This window comes from Biomphalaria glabrata, chromosome 3, assembly GCF_947242115.1.
Source record: "Biomphalaria glabrata chromosome 3, xgBioGlab47.1, whole genome shotgun sequence".
NCBI classification, from domain to species: Eukaryota; Metazoa; Mollusca; class Gastropoda; family Planorbidae; genus Biomphalaria; species Biomphalaria glabrata.
The window spans coordinates 44,953,173-44,978,002 of NC_074713.1; the positions used below are offsets into that span (position 1 = coordinate 44,953,173).

A 24,830-nucleotide genomic window follows, 5' to 3' on the forward strand; every position below is an offset into this window, starting at 1 on the left:
ACTATGCCATGTTGGCTCTAGACCTAGATATAAATCTCCAGCCAAATTTACATTTATTTATTTTTTATTTTGAAAAATTATAACGGTCAAACTAAAAGTTTTTCCCGTGTGGCCGACGAGCTAGTAATTCTTTTCTCATCGATATAAATCAAAGTTAAATATCTAGGAAAATCGTTACCACCGTTTTTTGAGATCATCTGTTCAGGTTCCTGGATCCAGATTTCTGAGGGTTCCATGTAGTTTTGACTTGAATAGAGGTATTGTAAAAAAAAAACAATACATCAACATTGAGAAGAATCTGTGTTTCCATTCAAAAACAATGACGACCAATGCGTCAGAATATTCTGACTGCCTGAATGAATATATTACCGACCAAATCTTGGACATCGCAGTTTTTGTCAATTTTTTCTTTCTAAATGGCGTCATTGGTTTACTTGGACTAGTGGTGAATGTCATTAAAATGATCGTCTTCTTGAAACTCGGCCTTCGAAACAGCACCAACATCACCTTCTTTGTCCTCTCCGCCGCTGATACTGGTGTGGTGGTGATGATGTTGGCCTTCAGCTTCGTGTTCAGCCCAATGGTTTTGAAAGAGATCAACTTCGATGTGGCCATGAACATAGGCTACAACTGTTTGGGGTTTCCGTACGGCTTGTTTAGTCGAGTTGCCAGTTTGATGACTGCATCCATCACAGTGGAGAGATTCCTGTGCGTCACATTCCCTTTAAAGGTGAAGTTAATCCTGAAACCAATCGTAGCAGTCGTCGAATCTGTGACCGTCATCTTTGTGGTAGTGACCATTTCAATACCAGGCTTTATTTCCAGCGGCAAAGGTCAAGTGTTTATCGAAAACATCGACCAGATAATACTAAGGCGGGAAGAAGCAGACTTGAGAACATTGCTAGAGAGTATCTCGTTCTTGTCACTGGCCATCATTCAGCTAGTAGCAGTAGGAGTGATTACATTTTTTAATGTGGCACTGACGAGAAAATTTCTTCAAATAACCAAATGGAGACACCAGGTGTCCAGCAAAGTCGTTACCATGACGGTAAAAGATAAGAGACTTGTGAAAATGGTCATTTTTATCTCCGTTTCCTTCCTACTCTTGTCCATTCCTTCTCTTATCTTTCTGTTTCTTGTTGTATTCAAACAAGGATTCAGTATCGGCGGCCGTTGCGAGAAGTTATACACAATCGTCTGCTCCGCAATCTTCCCAACAGACGGTCTCAATTCATTGGTCAGTTTTTTTCTCTTTCTTCACATGAGCTCAAAGTTTAAGGGCATGACTAAACTCATGTTTCAAGTGACCTGCAGCAAAAGAAAAATCTGACCGTCACCGTTCCCAGACTGCAGTGTGAGAAATAAAACTGTGATCCAGACAGTGAGCAGACATATTGGAGGATGCAGTTAGATAAGACTCGGGTAGCAGGCTCTGGTGATGAATTTTCTACTTGTCATTAAATGTATATACCTAAATATAAGATGTGTTGCTTTGATATCGAAAAGCGGAAATAAATCTTTCTGATACATTTAGCTGTAAATGTGGAGTTCTTCCTTTAAATAAGCCTTCTCTTTTTTTTTTTTAATGTTTGTTTGTCAGTATTGCAAAAAAAAAAATGTGTTTGTTGTTGTTGTTTTTTTTACTCAGCTTTAAATCCCCCAGGTTTGAAAAAGGAAAAATAAGTACTTTAAAAAACAACAACAAAGCTTTCTTAACGAGAAGAACTCCACATTTACAGCTAATACAGCTGCTTTTTCTCGAATAAAATTACGCATAAGTCAATATTACAAAATGGCACATTTGTACTTTTTGTTAGATACATAGACAGACAGACAGACATATATGAGTGCGTTTGTGTGCTGGCCTTCGTTATGCCTTAGACGTTTAGGTTCATACGATGTTTCCATCTAGTAGCAGGGGCGGGCATGGTGTCAAAATCCTTCCTGGCATTAAAATGCTTTCCGGGCCATAAATTGATTACCTTGTGATTATGATTTTATGTATACACACACACACACTCACATACACACACACACTCCTACGCACGCACGCACGCGCATACCTGTCCACATCTGTAAATTTTAATAAAGCATCAAGAACTGAATAAAAGCAAAAAATGTAAATGTAATCGTACAATGCAATTCATTACTAACATACACAACACTTCATGATGTATTACAGATTAGGTAGTCTCTTGATGTATTACAGATTAGGTAGTCTCTTGATGTATTACAGATTAGGTAGTCTCTTGATGTATTACAGATTAGGTAGTCTCTTGATGTATTACAGATTAGGTAGTCTCTTGATGTATTACAGATTAGGTAGTCTCTTACATCATTAAGGACATTGTGTTCGACTAGATTTACACTGTAAAACACTATTTTAAAAAAATTATCTTTAATTAAAGGTTAGGCGAGTCAACCGAGCGTGTAAGTCAATTAGGCGAGTCAACCGAGCGTGTAAGTCAAAGTAGTCCGTGGGACCCAGGGCCTGCCTTACAAATTGCGGGGCCCAATTAAATGGATGCTTGCGAGGCCCCCCTTCTATTTTATTTTGTACAATACCAACTATTACAGTCATTTAGATCATTCTATCAACATGTCTTATACAACACACATGGGAAGCAACTCAAACGCAATAGGCGCCAGTGGGTTAATAATTTAACAATGTCAACCGTTTGATACACAAAGTATTTTAACCCTTTAATTCCAAGAATTTTAAAAGCCTGTGACAAGAGCCATTAATAATAGTGATATGCGAAATTAAAATTGCGGGGCCCCTGTCAGACGCGGGGCCCAATTTCAGAAATCGTTCAGAGAAAATTTAAATCTCTTTTATGGGCTCTATAATCATTCAAAGCAAACATTACGCGGCAACTGCACCTGCCCAAAGGCATCTCTCCCAGTAGCCATATAGCCAGTCCGCCCTGCCCCCCCCCCCAGACCGAAAAAAAAAGGTTGAGCACCGCTGGCCTCGAACTCACTAGCTAAACGTGTCAAGTTCCTTGGCCTACTTTCATGTAATGTGTTTCCTGGTGAAGTGTTATGTGTACATCAACAATGGGGCGACAGAAACCCGTCAGACATGTGTTGATAGATTTCTATATATAGACAATATGGTATACACCCGTTAAAAAAAAAATGTGTTCAGTGATAAATTTTACTTCGATAACTAAAACGGAAAAAAAAACTACATCTTTTGTTTTGTAATCAATCGAGCAAATGATCACGTGTGTCTGCGCGGGATATTGACCTGCATAGGTCGTCTGCACTATCAGGTGACGAAAACATTTTGCGTAACTATTTACATCCCCCACATGATTGAGAGTCATGTGTCACCGCGTCATGGTGTCAGATCATTGCACAATGTGTGTTGTTATTCTTATAGTGTAGCTTACACTCTAGGTTAAATCTTTCGGTTAGGTCTAGATCTAGTTTTTTTGTGATCGTACAGACGAAATTAAAACTAGATCTAGCTGTTATTTATTATCTGATCTTTAATGCTGTACTCGTGAATCAAAACATTACCAAACGTGGAATCTAGGTCAGGCTTTGTTTGGACACAAATCTAGTCCGTATTTAGATTTATCTATAAACAAAGCATGTAGATCTAGAATCTCATGTCTCTTTTGTGCTAGATTTGGTTCTAATCACTTAACGAGGTCTCTTTATCTGGCTTAATAAAAAAAAGTGAACTGACCCGGATATTTACATCCTAAGTATCGAATTTGTTTTGTGCTTATTCTTCTATTCATCAAGTGTTTTTATAATCAGGCGTTTAAGTTAATTAAATGTGTCAGTTTAACAAGAACATAACTCAGGTCTACATCTAGATTAACGCGTTGGAACATAAAAATGTTCTGTTTCTTGTAATCATGTACAACGTATCGACACATTTAAGTCATGTACTATTTAACGAACCACTATGGATCTTTAGATAGTTTTTCAGTCAACTTGAAAAGAAGAAAAACATGTTTTAAGTGAAACAAGCCCGATCTAGAATTAGTCCAAAAGGTAAGTAAATAGTCATTATCTAGATCTAGAACTCTACTATATTAATGTTGGCATTGTTTTATTTGTCAAGTTCCACCAATCAGAGCCGGAAGTAGGACCCGGCGAGCTGGGAGGTCAGACATCAACGCACGCTCATCAAAAGTAGATCTACAGTTCAAATCATGAGTAGACCAGTGATATTGTTGTGTTTGCTTTCAAAGACTGCACATTTCTTTGTCTAAGACACAACACCAGCGAGCAACAGTTCTTCGGTTCTCCGAGAATTAACGCAATTATACTAACATGTAGAGTGTCTATGTGTTTTCTTCATGTGTGAATGTTGTTCGTATGTGCATGTATCTCGTGCATCTATATTGTTATTGTACAGTAGTTACGCTGAGGTTGTCAATTGTAGTCAAACTGAATTTCCATTTCTTTAGATCAATAAAGTTATCTTATCTTATCTTATTTTTTTATTATCATGGAAAAGTTTTCAAAAATTTCTTTGCCTCTTTCCACCTGAGTTACGTTCGTGAAGTTTGTGGAACAGACACATTTGTGGATCTGGCCCATTGCGGACCATACAAGACACATTACAGACAAGACACATTACAGACAAGACACATTACAGACAAGACACATTAGGAATTTTTGTTTAGGGCGGGATGAAATTCTTTGAAATAAGATATTGTATTGTAATAAAACAATATAATGATCTATATAGACCTTAACAGTGATAAAATAGGCCCAAAGCGCCTTGAGAACATAGCAGACGTATAAACCTTTCAAAAAATCATCAGGCCTAAGTTTTGAGGGAAAGAGATAAGTCTAGGTTAAATCTTTGAAGCGAGCTCTGGGGTGTATATGTAAATTTCATGGTAATAGGTGTACTGATGATTCGGTGTGGTCACACGGTAATAGGTGTACCGATGACACGGTGTGGTCATATAATAATAGGTGTACTGATGACTAGGTGTGGTCACAGGCAACTTCTCCAGTACTGATTGGATAGATCGATGACCAGGTGACTTCTCCAATACTGCCTGAATAGTTCGATTACCAATTTACATTAGACGAATATATTAGGAACCAAACACTAATCGTGTCTTTGCAATGATTGTCTTGTCATGGATACTGCTTCGTTTAAATGCACCCACAGCATCTATAATCCAAAATCACTTTTCTCTATTTAAACATAGATTTATACGTTTGTATCTGTTGAGATGTATGCATATTGGATGCTTACAGTCTTGAGTACATTGCATCGATAGTAGTGTAAAAGCTAGCCGTGTAGAGTGCGCGTAGGATGTCAGTGTTCTATGTTTTCTCATGACTTCACAGTTAATATGATGATATGCAAAAAGAGAAAGAAGAACAATAGACGTTAGGACCCGAATGTGGGTCAGGGTGATAACACTTGACGCGTATCAAATCAAGTGAAAGAATTCACTGATAACTTCATTTCTCTGGAGAATGTGCACAGAAAGATTAAAGTGCAGAATGACGCAAGCAAAGTACTTTTATATGTAGTATCTTTTTAGAGCTTACCTCTCTTTCTCTCTATCTCTCCTTCTTTCGCTCTTTTACCCTCTCTCTTTCTCGTTGTCTATTTATCTCTCTTTCTCTCTCTTTCTCTCTCTCTCTCTTTCTTTCTCTTTCTATTTTTTCTTATATATTCTCTATGTCTTTCTGTTTTTTTTCTCTCTCTCCTTCTTTATCTTTCTCTCTCTCTTTCTCTCTCTCTCTCTCTCTATTTCTCTTTCTCTCTCTCTTTCTCTATACACTCTTTGTCTCTCTCTGTATTTCTGTATTTCTCTTCTCATTCTATTTCTCTGCTTTTCCTTCTCTCTTTTCTCATCTCTCTCTCTCTTCTCACTAATTCTCTTCTCTTCTTATTTTATTCCCCCATCTCCCTTTTTTAAATCTCTGCTAAAACTCGAATGTCCATCGTTTGTCCACTGCTAAGAGAAAGCTTGTTGGGTGGTCGTTGTGCTAACCGTATAACATCCTCGTTATCTTCTATTTACATTCACGGATGAACTTTTCATTCCAATATTGATCTCTACTTTCTCCTTAGACCTGCATGACTATGCACACCCTATACAGATGAGGCTGAACGCCTGGTAATAAAATTTAGTCAGTTGGCGGCAGGTGACATTTTAACATTAAAGTGACAGGAACACTGAACATCGCACCATTGTTTGGTGGACACAAAGGTAGATAACTGGCTAGTGTTATTGATTCTAAGGTCAAATAATAGCCATGTTTTTATATGTGGTAACATTTGTCTCATCATGAAGTGTCATAAGTTGTTTATAGATTGAGAAACCACGGGAAGGGCGATGAGTTAAAGACAACTCTTATTTAAATATATTTTATGTTCTCCTCGTGACATCGCATAGTAATCTTGCTACAATTCCTCTTTTCAGCTTTCAAATTCTTTAATAAAAAAGGTCGAAAACTGGAAAAAAAACCTGACTCTTGACCATGGCTCATACGATTTTAGAAATTCGACATTTTAATGCATATCTTTGGGAAAAAAAATAATAGCTAGTTGGTCACACGTGGAAAGCTCTTATTATACTTTTATTTTATTTATTTTTTTTTTTGAAATATTTGATACCGGATTTGAGCCAAAAAAAAATTGTTGAGTTTTTTCTCTTATTTTTATTTAAACCAAAAGGGTCACTAACTAGCGGGAATAAAGGAGACTTGATACGAGTATAAACTATCACGCATTGAGATATTTATTAAAACTAGATCTCACTTCTTTTTTGTTGAGTTGGCAACAGGGACGTTCAATTTAGCGTCCTTGACATTGGTTCCATGGTTTATCGTGACAATCTCCACTAGGAGAAGTTCACTCTAGAATGCAATCCCAGTAATCTGGTTCATATTTACGTTATTTAAAAAAAAAAAAAAGATAAAATAAAGGAAACAAAGAGAAGAAAAGAAAAAAAGCGATTTGAGGAAATGCGGGAGAATATTGGATCTAAATGAAAAGTGGAAGAGACTGAAAAGTGGAAGATCAGGAGAGATTTTTTAAATAAATTGACCAAACAATGTCAAGGACTCACTGTTGCCACCAAACAATGTCAAGGACTCACTGGTGCCACCAAACAATGTCAAGGACTCACTGGTGCTACCAAACAATGTCAAGGACTCACTGTTGCCACCAAACAATGTCAAGGACTCACTGTTGCCACCAAATAAAAGACCTAAATAATTAGTTTGTCCTACGAGTGAAAGCGCTTAGAATATCACAGTACTGAATAGTGCCAAGAAAGTTATGACATGGTTTAGAACAATTCTTTCTCAACGAAACTTTCTTATTCTCTACACCAGCTACACTAAATATCTTTCTATTTCTGAATCGGCCTCTATGAAAATATTAGCCATGCCGACACACAGAGAGAAGTCCATTCCTGATCTAGAATATCACTTCCTGTCTCTCTCTGCTTGACGACGAATGACTTCTTGTTTTCGTTTAACCATTGTACTCCGACAAACACTCTAGAAATATCTCGGAGCCACGGCTTATATCAGTGGTGTAGTGGGGCTGGACCAGGTCTGGAGCTCGAGTTCAAGGCACGCTCTCTAATTCTAAACTGATTCTAGCCCAAATATTTGTTTTTCCATTTTGACAACAACAAACAAGAAAAACATTTTTTTTAAAACTTTAAAATACTTTTTAAAAAAACAACAACAAAGCTTATATTAAGTGTAGTTGTATCAATTAGTTTGGATCAGTCATGTAATTAAATTTGTATTAGAAGTCGACTAACTTAGTCTGTGCGGTTACAGATATTTTTAGAAATTGTTTTTGTGTAGCGCAATTTCATGCTTTACATGTCTCAATACGCTATGATCATATCACTTGTCTGGACCTGTTTAAAAGGTTTATGGAGAGGGGGAGAAATAAAGGGATATCTAAGTGATCGCTTTTTAAATGCATTTATAAAAATAAAAGTGAACGATCAGAATTTGAACTCCAGGGCTCAAGTCTCCTCAGCCTCTTCAAGTCATTTCCGTATCCACTGTGCCAAGGAAGTGCTTATAAAAATAGAAGGCTTTATAGTTGTCTATTGTTAGTTTCAAACTTATCTCTCTACAAAGTATAAAATGTTTGTTTTGTAAAATGTTTTACATGTTTCGGATGTTCCTTCAGAGTTGAAGATAGTTTACTTCCTAGTCCAAACCTCCCGCAGGACGACGGGGGATGGGAGCGGGCAGGATTTGAACCCTCGACCATCGCTAAATCCGAACGACAGTCCAGAGCACAAACCGCACGACCAGGCAGCCATCCAAAGGGACTAATTCCACATATACCACCTTGTTAGTGCGAATTCTTTCCCTTGTTCGAGATACAAAACAAAGTAATTAATTACTAATAGTTAATTAACCAATTTTTATTTTTTTTAAATTGATTTTTCCCCAGATAAAAGAAATAATGGTGCAAAATTTCAGCTTGATCCGACATTGAGTGTGGGAGAAATAACGTGTACACATTTTTTACCAGAAAAAAACAGAGTGAGTTAAAAAAACAACAACTAGCTAGTAGACCAGTCACTTCCGGTGAAATCTGTTGAACTGCCTGGGAATGGAATCTAGTTACGTTTTTAAAATCTTGATAACCTTTGAACCTTCTCCCAATCTTAAGGGCCTATCTGATTTTCAGAAGAAGACCCCGGACCCTTTTTATCAGTAACATCGCTGACTAAGAGCTCTCACTAATAGAAAAATAAAAGTTTAAAAGAAATCGAAGTAGTCTATGTGTGTGAGAGCGAGTGTGTGTATGTGTTATTGTAAAGACACACAAATATATATATATATATATATATATATATATATATATATATATATATATATATATATATATATAATAATAATAAAGCTTGTCTTCGAGTACGAAGATTTATGAGGAATGCAATATTTCTCGTGGCTTCGAAATCCCAGCTATGACCTACATATATTGCCACATCCAGGGCAAGCATAACCATTCTCCGCCGGTGTTCGATTAAGATTTTCTTTTCGCCGTTGGCGTCTGTCCTGGATATATATAATTTATATGCATGGCTGAAAAACTATAAACAACTAGCTTTTTTTTTTTTTGGTGTTTCCGGCATTACAATATCAAGAAAATGTTGATAAACTATCTAAGTATATCATAATTGTGGCTCTTTTGAGCACTGCAGACTGAAATGTTCTCAGTTCTTCCGTCTATACTCTATAGCAAACAAACAAAAAATTCCTATGAAGGAAGCATTAAGCCAACAGGCCACTAACGAGCGGTAACAAATGATATTTGATACGAAGATTAACAGGCAGGAATTGGGATTTTGTAAAAATTATATCTCAGTTCTTGTTTGTGTAGTTGGCAACAGTAAAGTTCAATCGATCGTCCTTGACATTATTTAGTTTGAAAATGTCCACTTTAACTCTCTTGTTTTAATAAATCCCCCAACACAGTTTTCGCACAAGAACTGATGTGGAAATGTTTATACGGAAGTGAATTACTGGGTGTGTCATTAGCATTTAGGAATATATCTTTGGGGGGGGGGGGGAGACGAAAAAAATGGCGTGGGTAATCTTGTGAAGTTTTAACGAATCTTTGACTCTGAGAACATTGCTTACACATATCCTCTTTAATTTTAACAGCAGTAAGAAATTCTAATTCCTTCATACCACAAATTAAACATTAAATTTTTGAATGAATGTTAGCATTGTTCAAATTTGTGGAGGAAGGAAAGAAGTACATCAATTGATTGAAATCTAATTCTAGATTCAAATAAAATAATAATAATTTCTAGATACGATCTTAAGTCACTGGCGAATACTGTGTGGGGAGTGGAAGAATTTCAGTAAAGAAATCACAGAATTTAACACTTATGTTAATAATATATACTAATTATTTATATTTTAACCTATCTTTAGACTATTCCGCCTCCCCCCTCCCCCACTATGTTGGCCGCTGTGGAGAGTGGGTGATGGCATCAATCCCACCCCTCCCAAACCATAAACTGTCAAGTGGGGGGGGGGTCCAATTGATTTGTAGAAATCACAGCTTGTTAACTCAATCAATGAAATATCTATAGGATTAAAACTTGTTATTAATATTTCAACCGATCGCTATATTATGTCGTTCCCTTGTTGATCGATTGGGTGGGGTGGGGGAGGGGGGGGGCGAATACATCTACTGCCCTTCCCACCTAAACCCTTTGAGTCGGGGGGGGGGGCGATCCTACGTTTATGAGAAATCATAGCTTGTGAAGAAAATTAGTTGAATTACTATATAATTTTTATGTCACTATTTTAATGGAGAAATCATAGTTTGTGAAGAAAATTAGTTGAATATCTATATAAATGAGCTACATATTGATATTTGAACCCATTTGTATATTATGTCGCACACACACTCTGATCTCAAATTTTATCATTAATAAATATAAAATGAAAAAGGGTTGTACCAGGTGGGAGGGCAATACATGCAATCCCCCTCTGCCCATCGAACAAACCAATACTTTTTCTTTTTGTATTTTAGTTATGAAATTACAAAATATAAAAAAAATATGTCACTAATGTAATTTATATATGCTATAAATTAAATTCTTTTATCGAGTCGCCCCTTCCTTTATTCTTTAATGCCAAATGCAATCATTAGCAGAAATAATTAAAAGGAGCGAGGATTAATCGTTTTCACTCTACCGCCCCTTCCCCTTTCCAGACGTCATGTTTTAAAACAGAATGGTCAAATATGGCGACAGAGTAATTCTAAGAAAGACTTTGTTTTTGGAAAATTTAGAATTCATAAGAAATTTTTCAGGATCATAGTAACAAAGATGAGTTCTGAACCCAACTATTTTTTTTTTTTTACAATCTTTACTCAATCTGATATTTTTCTATTGTTTAAAAAAATTGGGACTATAACTTACAATTTATGCTTGAATCCTAAAAAGGCCAAAAATTTAGAGCAGAATCTAATTGGTCCACTTAATTTCTCCTCCCACTTCCGAATTTTTTGTTTAGAGCTTTGAATTATAGTTCTGTAACAAAACAAAACATTTCAATGTTAAAAATGGCGAAAACAAAATCGTCGTTTTAACCATGTTTGTAAACTGGTTTCCATACACTGATTGGACGAACAAGCATTGAAGTAAATAATTAAGGTATGGGTCCCATGACATTCACATATCAACCTCATTACCCAGCAATACAAACTCGCTACCCAGTTATAAAACCTTGCTACCCAGCTATACAACCGCGTTACCTAGTTAAACAACCTCGCTACCCAATTTTACAACCTCACTACCCAGCTAACCAAATCTCGCTAGCCTGTAATACAACCTCGCTACCCAGCAATACAAACTCGCTACCCAGCTAAACAACCTCGCTACCCAGCTATACAACCTCGCTACTCAGCAATACAAACTCGCTACCAAGCTAAACAACCTCGCTACCCAGCTATACAACCTCGCTACCCAGCAATACAAACTCGCTACCCAGCTAAACAACCTCGCTACCCAGCTATACAACCTCGCTACTCAGCAATACAAACTCGCTACCAAGCTAAACTACCTCGTTATACAAACTCGCTACCAAGCTAAACTAAAAAGTGAACAAGATAGTGACGCTGATGTGGCACCTTTTTCATCCGAATCCACACTCAATTTACTGCATCAATCAAATGCATTAATATCACCCCCCCTCTCTCTCTCTTTCTTTCTCTCTCTCTCTCTCTCTCTCTCTCTCTCTTAATTCTTGCCAGAAATTGTCTATCTTATGATCGACCAGTAGAATCAGGAAATCTCGTAATAAATGATTAAAAAACATGCTTTAAAAAATGTGGCATTTATTATTTCTACGTCAACATTTGATATCATTTCCTTGTCACCTAAACAACGCCATGTGCAAACTTTCGTATAAACCCAGCATTCTGAAATCCACTCTGCTGGCCTGACTTGTTACAAAATTGTTAACATATTGCCACCTGTTTGTTAATTTCGTTGACAGATTTTAGAAGACAATAATTGTGTAGACACAAACTCATTATTTTAACGCTTTTTGTATTTGTGTTTCTTTCCTCAGAATTGATCCGATGGCGTCATCAGATGACCGAAGGGAGAAAACTCCCTTACTCCCAAGGAAAGAGCGCCATGACAAGACCCCGAGTTTCTCCGTTGCTCGAGCTCGTATTGTCTCTGTTGTGATACCGGTTCTGACGCTGTAAGTACATTGTACTTCATCATTAATGTCAATGGATAGGGCCGCCTTCTGTGAGTCACTGTGAAAGAAGCACATGTCTATTCGATGAGCTCACAGTTATTTAAATTCCATGGCACTGCACACGCGCAGACAGTCCAAGTGAAATTACTGTTTCAGGATCGAGCTGAAATTTTGCACAATTCTTTATTTTACCTGACAAAATACCAATTAGTTAATTATCTATTGTTAATTAATTATTTTGTTTGGTAAATTAACGTTTGGTAATCCATTATTTTGTTTGGTTAATTAACTATTGGTAATTGATTATTTTGTTTGGTTAATTAACTATTGGTAATTAATTATTTTGTTTGGTTAATTAACTATTGGTAATTAATTATTTTGTTTGGTTAATTAACTATTGGTAATTAATTGTTTTGTTTGGTTAATTAACTATTGCTAATTGATTATTTTGTTTGGTATCTCGAGCAAGGGAAAGACATTGTACTTGATTGATAAGGTTGAATAGGTTGAATTAGTCCCCTTTAATACTTTGCTTTAAAGCTTGAAACTAACAAAAGATAACTAGAAATCTTTTAATTTTCATAAGCACTTCTCTGGTACAGTGGATAGTACTCTGGCATAAGGAGGTCTTATGAACAGATAAGGTCCTAAGGTCCATTTGTGCTCTCGGATGTTTTATACCTTTTCTTGACCTTCCTTCCTCGTGGGTTAGGGTGAGGGCTTGCATCTCATGACCTGGGACACTAATCCTAACTTTTAGCTGATCTTTAACATTCTTTTCTCCAGATCTGCAGCTGGTGCCAACAGTGTCATGATGACCCAGTACATCGTGGCCAAGCTGTCCGATAAAAACGGACTGACCAGCAACGAGACGGCGAGGCCGCCATGCCAGGTAGAGGCCAACGACTCGCGTGCCCGGGAAGCAGATGAGATAGAAGCTGAGGTATGTGTGTCTACGTACATGTGTGTGTGCGTGAGTGCGTGCTGTAGGGATCATTCCATTTTGTAACACCTTTAAGCTCACTAAAATATACCTGCATATAGATCGAGATCTAATTCACCTTGATACAAGTCATACGTAATGTTCTCTTCCCTAATGTGAGACAAACCCAACTTGTTTAGAGTAGGGCTTCTAGATTACAGACTTGCATAATGGTTTCAATTTACTTTATTAAGTTTATACTAAGTTATGGAAGATGGAAGAATAAACAAACAAATGAAAATCCCTCTCTACCCAGAAGAAATGTTGAAAATAATAGAGTGTAGAATAAATAAGAATTGGACCAGCTCACATCCCAATGACAAGAAAAAGGAGGCCTATTATAAGCTAAACATGACCAACACATAATTTTTTAACTCAGAACCGGACACAACAGAATGACAACATATGTTATGGAAGCTTAAAGTCGGGACGAACGAAACCTGCCCTTGTGGAACACTATCAGAGAATGCTGACCATGTCCTTCAAAGCTGCATACTATAATAAGAGGCGGGACAGGACTCTAGTCCAAAACTCTCCTATAGAAGGAAAAATATACGGAGAACTGCCTGATCTGGAGACCACTGCGCGGTTCATCTCAGATATAGGATTACTGATCTGAACTGCCTGATCTGGAGACCACTGCGCGGTTCATCTCAGATATAGGATGACTGATCTGAACCAGCCAACATGTCAAATGAGAATGAAGAAGAAGATACTAAGTTATGTCGCTTTCCATTGCAAAGAATCGCAGATTTTAGTGCATGGAGCCGAATCCACAAGTAGCCAAGCTATCCTGTTTGTTTTACGTGACTCGGATGCTGCTTCGGGGTTTGAACCTGTATTGAATTTGTATTTCAATAAACCATGTAACAAGTTCTGCACCCATTCAGCACTGCACAAACACATTGTTAAGTCTAAGTCGCTTGTAGCTCAACGTATCTATCCGTTTCAAAGGGTGGCAACAGTGATCAATTAATAGGGCGTCCTTGACATAGTTTGACCTTTTGGACAAGTTTGAACTTTTGTAGGTATTGCAGAGCCTTCTGAAATGTACAGCCTCGTTCTGACGTTGAGGCTGAGTTTTCTGAACGCTGGACCAAAGAATAGAGAAAGGAAGAAATAAAGGAGTTACGAAACAAAGAGAAATCAAAGAACAAAGAGATGGTGGAATAAAGGAGAAACAAAGACAAAAGTGAAATAAATGAAATGGTTGAACCACACAAAAAAACGGGGAGACAAAGTCGGAGTACTGGGAAAATGGGGAACTAAAAAAATAGAGAAACTAAGGGGAAACAACTAAATGGTGGAATAGAAGGGAAACAACTAAATGGTGGAATAGAAGGGAAACAACTAAATGGTGGAATAAAAGGGAAACAACTAAATGGTGGAATAGAAGGGAAACAACTAAATGGTGGTATAGAAGGGAAACAACTAAATGGTGGAATAAAAGGGAAACAACTAAATGGTGGAATAGAAGGGAAACAACTAAATGGTGGTATAGAAGGGAAACAACTAAATGGTGGTATAGAAGGGAAACAACTAAATGGTGGAATAGAAGGGAAACAACTAAATGGTGGAATAGAAGGGAAACAACTAAATGGTGGAATAAAAGGGAAACAACTAAATGGTGGAATAGAAGGGAAACAACTAAATGGTGGAATAAAAGGGAAACAACTAAATGGTGGAATAGAAGGGAAACAACTAAATGGTGGAATAAAAGGGAAACAACTAAATGGTGGAATAGAAGGGAAACAACTAAATGGTGGTATAGAAGGGAAACAACTAAATGGTGGTATAGAAGGGAAACAACTAAATGGTGGAATAAAAGGGAAACAACTAAATGGTGGAATAGAAGGGAAACAACTAAATGGTGGTATAGAAGGGAAACAACTAAATGGTGGTATAGAAGGGAAACAACTAAATGGTGGTATAGAAGGGGAAACAACTAAATGGTGGAATAGAAGGGAAACAACTAAATGGTGGAATAAAAGGGAAACAACTAAATGGTGGAATAGAAGGGAAACAACTAAATGGTGGAATAAAAGGGAAACAACTAAATGGTGGAGAAAAAAAGGGAAACAACTAAATGGTGGAATAAAAGGGAAACAACTAAATGGTGGAATAAAAGGGAAACAACTAAATGGTAGAATAAAAGGGAAACAACTATATGGTAGAATAAAAGGGAAACAAAGGAATGGTTGAACAAAGAGAAATGCGAAGAAAGAGGAATGATTGAATAATTAGTAAGTTTATAAACAATGAATAGTGGAAGCAAAACAAATGGTGGATCATATAGGAAACAAAATATGATGGCAGGATAGACAGAATGGTGCCACAGACGCTGGTACAGCTAGATCAGTTGATTAAAAACTATAAGACTAATACAAAAAAAATATATTAAATTTGACCTATTACAATCACCCCTAGGACCCTGCAGCATAACAATATAAATGTAACATTTATTAACAAATGTTATTTGCTAATCAAACTTTTATAATAAATAAAACACAAGCACCATGACTCTTACCCTACAAAATTACAAACATTATTTCGTGTCTCTGTTTAGGCCTCTCAGTTTTTAACAAACTTGGGCTTCTCCTTGTGTGGACCTGCTTTCATCACTTGTCTTTTGTTTGGCTCCTACGGGGACTACATTGGTCGTCGTCTGAATTTGATACTTCCGGCTTTCACTTATTTGGCCAGAATGGCTATTACGGTGCTCATTGTTAGGTAAGTATTGTCAAATATGTTACACAAAAATATGGAAGTCCAAATTTGTCCAGCTTGAAGGTGGAAATCATTAAACATTTGAAAAAACAACATTTGAGTGGCCATTATTTTAAAGATCATATTTTCTATTTTAAAAATACATTTTCTTTTTCAATACTTACTTTTGGCATTTTTTTTTTCATGGATGGAAGGTAGAGTTTAAAAAACTGAAGTTCGTAGGGAAAAAAAGATGCATTTTTTTTTCATGCTAAAATTTCACACATTTTAATATAGCTTGGTAGCGAGTTTGTATACCTGGGTAGCGAGATTGTTTAGCTGGGTAGCGAGGTTGTATAACTGGGTAGCGATGTTTTTTAGCTGGGTAGCGCGGTTGTATAGCTGGGTAGCGAGGTTGTATAGCTGGGTAGCGAGTTTGTATAGCTTGGTAGCGAGGTTGTATAACTGCGTAGCGAGATTGTTAAGATGGGTAGCAAGGTTGTATTACTGGGTAGCGAAGTTGTATAACTGGGTAGCGAGTTTGTATAGCTGGGTAGCGAGGTTGTATAGCTGGGTAGCGAGTTTGTATAGCTTGGTAGCGAGGTTGTATAACTGCGTAGCGAGATTGTTAAGATGGGTAGCAAGGTTGTATTACTGGGTAGCGAAGTTGTATAACTGGGTAGCGAGTTTGTATAGCTGGGTAATGAGGTTGATATGTGAATGTCATAAGACCCAGAACTTAATTATTTACTTCAATGACAACTGGAAAATAAATGTTCAGTTTACTGTACTATATGAATATCAAGTAGGAATTTATGTATTTTACTATCTCTTACTTGTTACCTTGTTACCTAGACAACTTACTTATGAAAGATACATTTTGTGGACATAAAAGAGTAACTGCAACATTACAGAGTAAAAAAAAAATATTCCATCTTGCCGCCATACATACCCTATTTACATATTATAGATACATATTTTTATTATAAGATTAAAAAAATGACCGTATTTCTCTGTTCACAGATTAAACCTAGATCTGAGTTATTTTTACTTGGCCTATAGCGTGGAAGGTCTTGGCGGCTCCTGGTTTGCCATGCTCGTTGGCCTGTTCTCTCTCACAGCGGACATCAACAAAACGAAAAGTGGCCGGACGTTCTGGATGACCTTAATCAGCTGCTCCACCACCGTCACCACGGCGGGGGCCAACGTGGCCGTGGGCTACCTCATCAAACAGGTTGGCTTCTTCTACGCCAGCCTGCTCCTTCTCGGGATGATGGGCCTCTCCTTCGTCATCGTGCTGTTCAGCCTGCAGGAGACACTCCCGTCGGAAAAGAGGCCAAGGTCCTTAGGGAATAACCCGCTCCTGTATATCAGGAGAATTGTCTCCTTCTACCTGTTTGACGGCACGCTACGTAGAAGAGCTACATTCTGTATCTGCATGGCCGTGTTCATCTTCGGGGTGTCCAGTGAGATCAACTTAGGCTCCCTAGATTCTCTTTACCAGCTAGGGAGACCGTTCTGCTGGGACTCCACGCAGATCGGGAACTACATTGCTATCAGGTCAGCTGGAGCGCCATTTCTCGGGACGTTGCTTCTGAAGCTGCTGCAGAACTGCTTGCCCGAAGAAAAAATTGGATTACTGTGTATTTTATCACAAGCCGTGGCCATGACATTTGAAGCTTTTATAAAGGTGGACTGGTACTTTTATTTTGGTAAGTTGTTGGTATTTTTAAGCCAAGCTTGTTTACTAACTTACAAACTCAGTTGAAGGGCAGTGTGTTTAAACGCTAAAAAGTAAGGTCTAGGATTGGAAGAAGATATTCGAATCTCATTGGTTCATCTAGAATTGGCATCCTTAGAAACTAGTGAGAACAACTGTCTTATTGAGAAGCATTTTTTTTATTCAGACATAATAAAATTGTACGCTACCTTTTTTGCAGCCCCTAAAAAGGAAAGAGCTGCTGTTAGTTTTGTGTATCTGTCCTTCTGTTATATTTAGATCTCAAAGCTAAAAACGCTATTTCTTTTAAAAACACGATGAGACATATTTTGTAGCGGGCTTATAAAAATGTAGGTGGGATGTCTACTTTTGGTGTTTTGAAAGCAAACCTTTTTTGTTTTTTAAATTAAAATTGCAAACCCTTTAAACACAATTACACCATTTTAAAAACACAAACAAAAGGTATATAACATACATTTTACTTTATAATAAGCACAATAGATCCATACCACAAATACAACATACTAAATTGTGAATTTCTGTCAAAATAAATGGTTTAAAATACACAAGTAAATTCCATTACATTTTTTAAAGGGGAAGAAAGAATTACGGCCCTTAATAGTTTGTAATCTATAGTTTTGTAGACATACTTGTAAAAACGTATTAACATTTAGATATTGATCATACATTTGTTACCGAAGCTGCAGAAATTTTCCAAGATTCACTAGAAAAAAATCATATCAATCCTACCTGTATGATAATATATAAATCCTAACTCCAATACTAAGCCTAAAACTATTTCTAATCCCTACCCTTATAGTAACCCTACTTTTCAGCATAAACGGAATGACATTATACTAAATGATAAGTATGAGCTCTTTACATGTATTTGTAGAAATGTTTAATGCCTTCTTTCTATTTGCTGGATATTTCAGTCCCTGTTCTGTTAATCCCAGAGTCTTCCTTTTGTCCCATTGTGCGGTCACTAATGTCCGTCCTGGCAGGCGCTGACCAACAAGGTAAATCTTTGAATGCAGACAGTATATTTATCAGCATTCTATTATAGATGCAGACATCATTTTTGTCAGTGTTTAGTTAAATCTAATATAGATGCAGACATCATATTTGTCAGTGTTCAGTTAGTTATTACTACATTACTTCCTAACAGTGCCGGATTTACCAATAAGTAACAATAAGCCATAGCTTTATAGGACCACTATGGGCAATTCAAATATTGTTTTGAGAAAAATCAGAGAAATAAATTGCCAAATGTCAATTACTAGGGGCCCTGAAAAACAAATTTATTACTGGTTAATTATTAGATGTTACTTTGGGTTCTTGTGTGCGTGACATCAACACTATTATCAGCAGACAATATATTTATTTATATATAATAATACAAATAGGCAATCCAGCCATAAAGGCGCAACGAATAAATGAACTGAATCCCAAGAATAAGTTACAATCCATAACTGATAAGTACAAGTATAACTGTATTTCACAAGACATAAAAAATCACAATTTGAACATAATTTCATATGTCCTTCCTCTTCGAGAACCAAGTAGCAACCAACTGTATGACCGCATGGTCAGATTGAGACCAAGACTTTTCACATGAAATTAACACGCATGTTTTATGTGACTATATTTCATCTCATGCCACAGTGATTCTCAAACAATGCTGTGACAGGCCCCATATATCTTTAGTCTAAAATCAGCTTTTGCTTCCTAATCTTTATGCACACTTCATATTTACAAACAGGTTAATTTTCGTATAATAACAAAGAATTTCACATCACATAGATATACAAACATCTTATAACACATTAGAATACAACAATTGTAAACGCATGTTTAGAGAAAATCAGTATTAGTTTAAGAGAATTAGTCTCATCTATTCTAGTGTTATTAAGTTAATTAATTGCTGCTACTTAAAATAAAATCGGATCGGATTAGATCGGATCTCTTCGGGTCAGATCATGTCAGATACGGAGCCGATCGGATAGGATCAGATTAGAACGGATTATATCAGATCAGATCATTACAAATAACTAACCTGCATAATGATCGAACCTTTTTTTGTATAAAACTAGTCGACTTTGTGCATCATGTAGTTTGAAAAATAAGTATAAGTATTTAATATAATAAGTATTTAATATAATAAGTGTAATGTAATGATAGCTACTACAAGAATAACAGATACTAATTGTGCTCCCGGTTTAAATATAGACTATTGTTCAACATTCATCAATGAGATTTAATCCAAACATGTGTCTCTTCCATCAGGGGCTCTGTTTGCAAGTATTGCTATCATGGAGTCACTCTGTCAGCTTGTCACGACGACAGGGTTCAATAAAATCTACGCTTTGACTGTCAGCTACATGCCTGGAGCTGTCTACCTTGTCATGGCGTCCTTTGGCTACACTTCATTGATTCTCTTCTGGTAACTAGACATCTTTTGTTTTGTCTTGCGAAACATTTTAATGCTAAGCACTTGCTAGATGCTACATTGAGGGCCACATTGCATGAAAAATTAGTTTAAGAGGGCCACCAACTTGTGCCTTGGAATATAAACATTTTTTTAAAAAATCAACTCCTACTTAATGTTTTAATAGGATAATTAATACACTTCACATTCATAGTTTATAGTAAGCGAAACATTCATAGTTTATAGTAAGCGAAACATTCATAGTTTATAGTAAGCTAAACATTCATAGTTTATAGTAAGCAAAACATTCATAGTTTATAGCAAGCGAAACATTCATAGTTTATAGTAAGCTAAACATTCATAGTTTATAGTAAGCGAAACATTTTTAGTTTATATTAAGTAAAACATTCATAGTTTATAGTAAGCTAAACATTCATAGTTTATAGTAAGCGAAACATTCATAGTTTCTAGCAAGCGAAACATTCATAGTTTATAGTGAGCGAAACATTCATAGTTTATAGTAAGTGAAACATTCATAGTTTATAGCAAGTGAAACATTCATAGTTTATAGCAAGCGAAACATTCATACTTTATAGCAAGTGAAACATTCATAGTTTATAGCAAGCGAAACATTCATAGTTTATAGTAAGTGAAACATTCATAGTTTATAGCAAGTGAAACATTCATAGTTTATAGCAAGCGAAACATTCATAGTTTATAGTAGTACCAGGAAGTTGGAATAGAGCTCTAATGCAGTAAAAATATTTCAAATGTTATTGTCTTTCATACTCAAGTATGCCCCAGTGCACTGTGGGTCCTATCTCTTTTGGGAGGGAGTGGGAAATCTAGGGGAAGTTTTCGTGCTGCATTTCGGCGCTTAGCAAACAGCTTCAGTCTAGACTCGAAGTTAAGCCCCCTTGAAAGGTAGCTACGTGGTTTACCCCACTCAAATTTCAAATATACTTTGGGAGGTAAACATTTTGAGTTACCCTCCCCTTCTGGTAGTCATCTTCATTTATTATCTCCCTCATCAATGTATTTGAAACAAAAATATTGAGTTTTACGCAATGCTTCTTAGGCCTAGAATGACCTAGAGGATGGTTCCTTTGATAGCATTGCGGTTTTTAAAAATAGTTCAGGGGTTTAAATCAAGTTTAGTTTTGTTTCTCAATCATTTAAAGTTGGGGAAACTTAACACAATTATCAACTTCGATTCGAAATAATGTTAAACTGATTCAGAGCGAATTGTTGCAGAAGCATTGAAAAGTGGAGTGCCTAATAAGAAATCAAACTATAATGGTTCTTATTAAAATAGTTCTTATAGTGCCTAAAGTTCTATTTTTAGAGATACATGTGATGCCAACTCCACTTTGTGTTTCAGCATTTATTTCTGTATTCGAGAACGTCCAACGCAGCAACATGAACTAGTGATTAACTCTCCTGAAGGAGAAAAGAAACTGCTGCCAACTATCGAATCTTGATCTCTAAGAATTGTTAGCAACACTTGGACATTTCTGTGATCATTGATTGTATATTTTTTAACCATATTTTTAAGGCAATCTTTGTATATTTACTTTCTTAAAAAAAACACATGTCTACCATATTGGTAAACATATGTACGCTTAAGCAAACTGCTGATGTATAAATATGTAAATATGAGATGATAGTGACCACATAATGACCACTCGCCATAACACATTCACATTCGTTGTTTGATATTGACCACAAGTTGACGAAACATTATGTTTATCAAATGACTGACTTTAAGATGACCCCTTACAAAATATTCCAAATATGATTTATAGTTATGCCCTTTTTGGCGGAAGTGACCACAAGAAGTAGTGACCACAAGAAGTAGTGACCACAAGAAGTAATGACTACTTGAAGCAGGGACCATAAGAAGTGCCACATTACTAACTTGTTTAAATTTCAATATCTTCAATGACTGACCACACACACAGAAACTATTGAAAAACACAGCTCTGTTTATTAGCTGTGTGTATATACTTATTCTGTTCACTTTCGTACATTCCTGTCATTCCATGAAACATACAATCTTTCACTTATTTTTCAAGTGGTGTATTTGATAGTAAAATGCTCATATGTATATTGAACTTTATTGATCACCCTTACCTGATAGATTTTGTATATCAGCTCACTCTACTTGTTTGTAATGCCTTCATTTCCATGACCCGCCAGCCAAATCGGCGAAGCCACATGCTCTTGACCTGTATGGCAATATCGGCGCACAGCTGTGCTCAGCAACACAACCTGGCAGGGTTTTGTCCAGGGCAAGAGAGAGTTTGAACTTCTCAGGTACACACACACACAGACAGTGTTTGATGATGATGCAGATGGTGAATGTCTTTGTCTATGGTGGTTGACTGGCTGTTATCCTGCGGGTTTTGTCCCACGTAGCAAACCTGCCTTGATTTTAAGTAAACAGGCGAATCAAAGTCCTCCCTCTCTCCCTCCCTCTCTCTCTCCCTCCCTCTCTCTTGAGCCCATATTTTTTCAAGCGATATCGAGGCAGCACTTGTTAAGGCATCCTCACTTGTTTCAGCCTCGGTGTCTATGACGCCTCTCGTGTTAATTAGGATTTCACTTCGTCATTCATAATTCATCATTTGGGCATTAGTGAACGTTTAAGTATAGAAAAAAAAAATTCTTCTACAGAAAATGCACATTTTATAATTTTAAATTTTGAACCCACAAAAAAAATTCAAACCTGAAAACTATGTGCTGTCGTCAGAGTTCTTTTTGTTACTTGACTTATTAGGGATTACTTAAATAAGAACAATTAATACTCAATATACTTCAACTCTGGCTATCCGTGAATAACAATTATGTAATTCTACATACACTTTAACTTCAACTCCAGATGTCCAGGGAAATAGAAATAATTCTTTAATATTCAATAAGCACATAATGACATCAACTTTCAATAAATATAATACACAAAACTCCAGTCCAGGAAGCGACCGTCCAACCTTCCTGGACCCGGGAACAAGACCTCACTAACTAACACACTCTCTCGCACATTCAAGAAAGACTAAATCATTCAGTTCGTAACACGTGCAAGACTACTCACATTCATAACCTGGGATTACATAAACAAGGGGATATAACTTTCAAAGAAAAGTAACATATTCATTTTCAGCATACCCCCCCCCCCGGACATGTGCATGTATGTTTAAACATGGTAGCATTGCAGTACATTATTCTCCCATTCATCTTTTAAATGTCTCTGTTAGAAGAATTTTCAGGTGTTTTTTAAACCACAAAATATGTAGTCCTCAAAAATGCACGTTAGACAAAATAGTGGAATATTAATGTAATTTAAGGTCGGTAGTGGGTGATATTTGTATTATAAAATTATATCTAGAGACTTATATGTACATTGTGCCTTAAGAATTTGGCTGTGATATTGATGTATACTGTATTCGTGTATTGTAATGTGTATGGTACTTTCGATAAACAGGTTATATGGTCCTTTTATTTGTGGCCTTAAGTTATTTAATTTATTAAAAGTAAAGATTTTATTATTGCTTAGTTTATGCATTAGGTTGTCCTTAATATATATATATATGTACATGAAGCTCTTGTTTATTGTTGTCAGATGAACGACTTCAGTTTTTACATAGCTTACATAAGCTCACTCGGATAAGTTCACTCGGTCTGACTGTCTGATAACAATTTCGAGCATGTTATTTCTCTCTCTAACACCCAGTCACGGATCAAGCTGAAACTTGACACAAATATTTATTGTTTCTTAACAAAACACGAACAGAAATAAGAGAGAGAAAAACCAGTTAGTCAATTAATTTACTGTTACCGTCATTAATTATTTTGTTAGATACCAACATTGAAAAATTGATCCTTCAGCATTTAGCTATATGTGTCTAAATATGTCATGTTCTAGTAGACATGTATAGTCACCCACATATCCATTTTCAAATTGAACATTTAACTAACTAGTTAATTAATGATTGTATTTGTGTTATTTAATTTCGAAAAAGGTAAATAAATTCTGCATTATCGAGATATATAGTTGTAAATGTGGAGTTCTTCCCCGTAGGATGGCTGCCTGGTCGTGCGGTTTGCGCGCTGGACTGTCGTTCGGACTTATCGATGGTCCCGTGTTCAAACCCTGCCTGCTCCCATCCCCCGTCGTCCTGCTGGAGGTTTGGACTAGGAAGTAAATTATCTTCAACTCTGAAGGAACATCCGAAACATGTTTACAAGATACGCTTTGTTTATTTTTTTAAAGAATTTTTATTTTATATTTTGCTTGTTTAAGTTTGTTCTACAGCAGAGACCGCCACAGTGTACAGACATCTTCAATTAATGTTGTTATCTCCCTTTTTCGTGTTCTAAAAAGTATGTTGTAGCTAAGATTAACAAAACCCTGGTTTTCACAGAAAGAAAAGCAATGGCAATGATCTATTTTTACTTTCTTACTGCTCTGTTCAATTCGTAATGACGTTTCCTTCCAGCTTATAAAGATTGTCAATCTGTTGCATCGATTACATTTTCCCTTTGGTAAATGTTTCTAATGTGATACAATTCTGGGTAAATGTATTTTCTTTATCTATCATCCAGCTATAGTTGTTACCACTGTAATATTCTATAGTGCCATTTCCTTGATTATATACAGTTTACACAATTATTTTTTTTACAAATAAATTTTTATTAAATTTCATTTACATTTTTTTTTCAGTCTATACTGTTAATATTTTGTGTGCAATTATTTACATTAAAGTTTTAAAAAATCTGGA

The 24,830-nt window shown here is 36.3% G+C and overlaps 3 protein-coding genes across 6 annotated transcripts in view; 2 read left to right on the forward strand and 1 right to left on the reverse strand.

Annotated features, from left to right (window-relative positions):
* The first annotated feature begins 319 nt into the window (after positions 1-319).
* LOC106075987 (uncharacterized) lies at positions 320-1,330 on the forward strand. The gene has a single exon (XM_013236880.2). The coding sequence runs from the start codon at positions 320-322 to the stop codon at positions 1,328-1,330; it is 1,011 nt and encodes a 336-aa protein (XP_013092334.2).
* A 1,700-nt stretch (positions 1,331-3,030) lies between these two features.
* Positions 3,031-24,754, forward strand: LOC106075966 (proton-coupled folate transporter-like). Of its 4 annotated transcripts, none has more exons than XM_056022267.1 (9): positions 3,031-4,014; positions 6,071-6,209; positions 12,079-12,216; positions 13,003-13,159; positions 15,765-15,928; positions 16,928-17,616; positions 18,560-18,643; positions 19,911-20,067; positions 21,434-24,754. In XM_056022267.1, the coding sequence occupies exons 3-9, from the start codon at positions 12,089-12,091 to the stop codon at positions 21,531-21,533; spliced, it is 1,479 nt and encodes a 492-aa protein (XP_055878242.1). In that variant the 5' UTR covers positions 3,031-4,014; positions 6,071-6,209; positions 12,079-12,088; the 3' UTR covers positions 21,534-24,754. The 4 variants fall into 4 exon arrangements, with proteins under 4 accessions (XP_055878242.1, XP_013092296.2, XP_055878241.1 ...); XM_013236842.2 differs by lacking the exon at positions 6,071-6,209 and having other exon boundaries at positions 3,031-3,278; positions 3,775-4,014; XM_056022266.1 differs by lacking the exon at positions 6,071-6,209.
* Positions 13,659-24,830, reverse strand: part of LOC106075988 (vesicle transport through interaction with t-SNAREs homolog 1B-like) — an 89,989-nt gene continuing 78,817 nt past the window's right edge. The window contains exon 8 of the transcript XR_008776784.1: positions 13,659-13,678. The gene's annotated coding sequence lies outside the window, so the exon portion shown is untranslated. The remainder of the gene's footprint in view (positions 13,679-24,830) is intronic.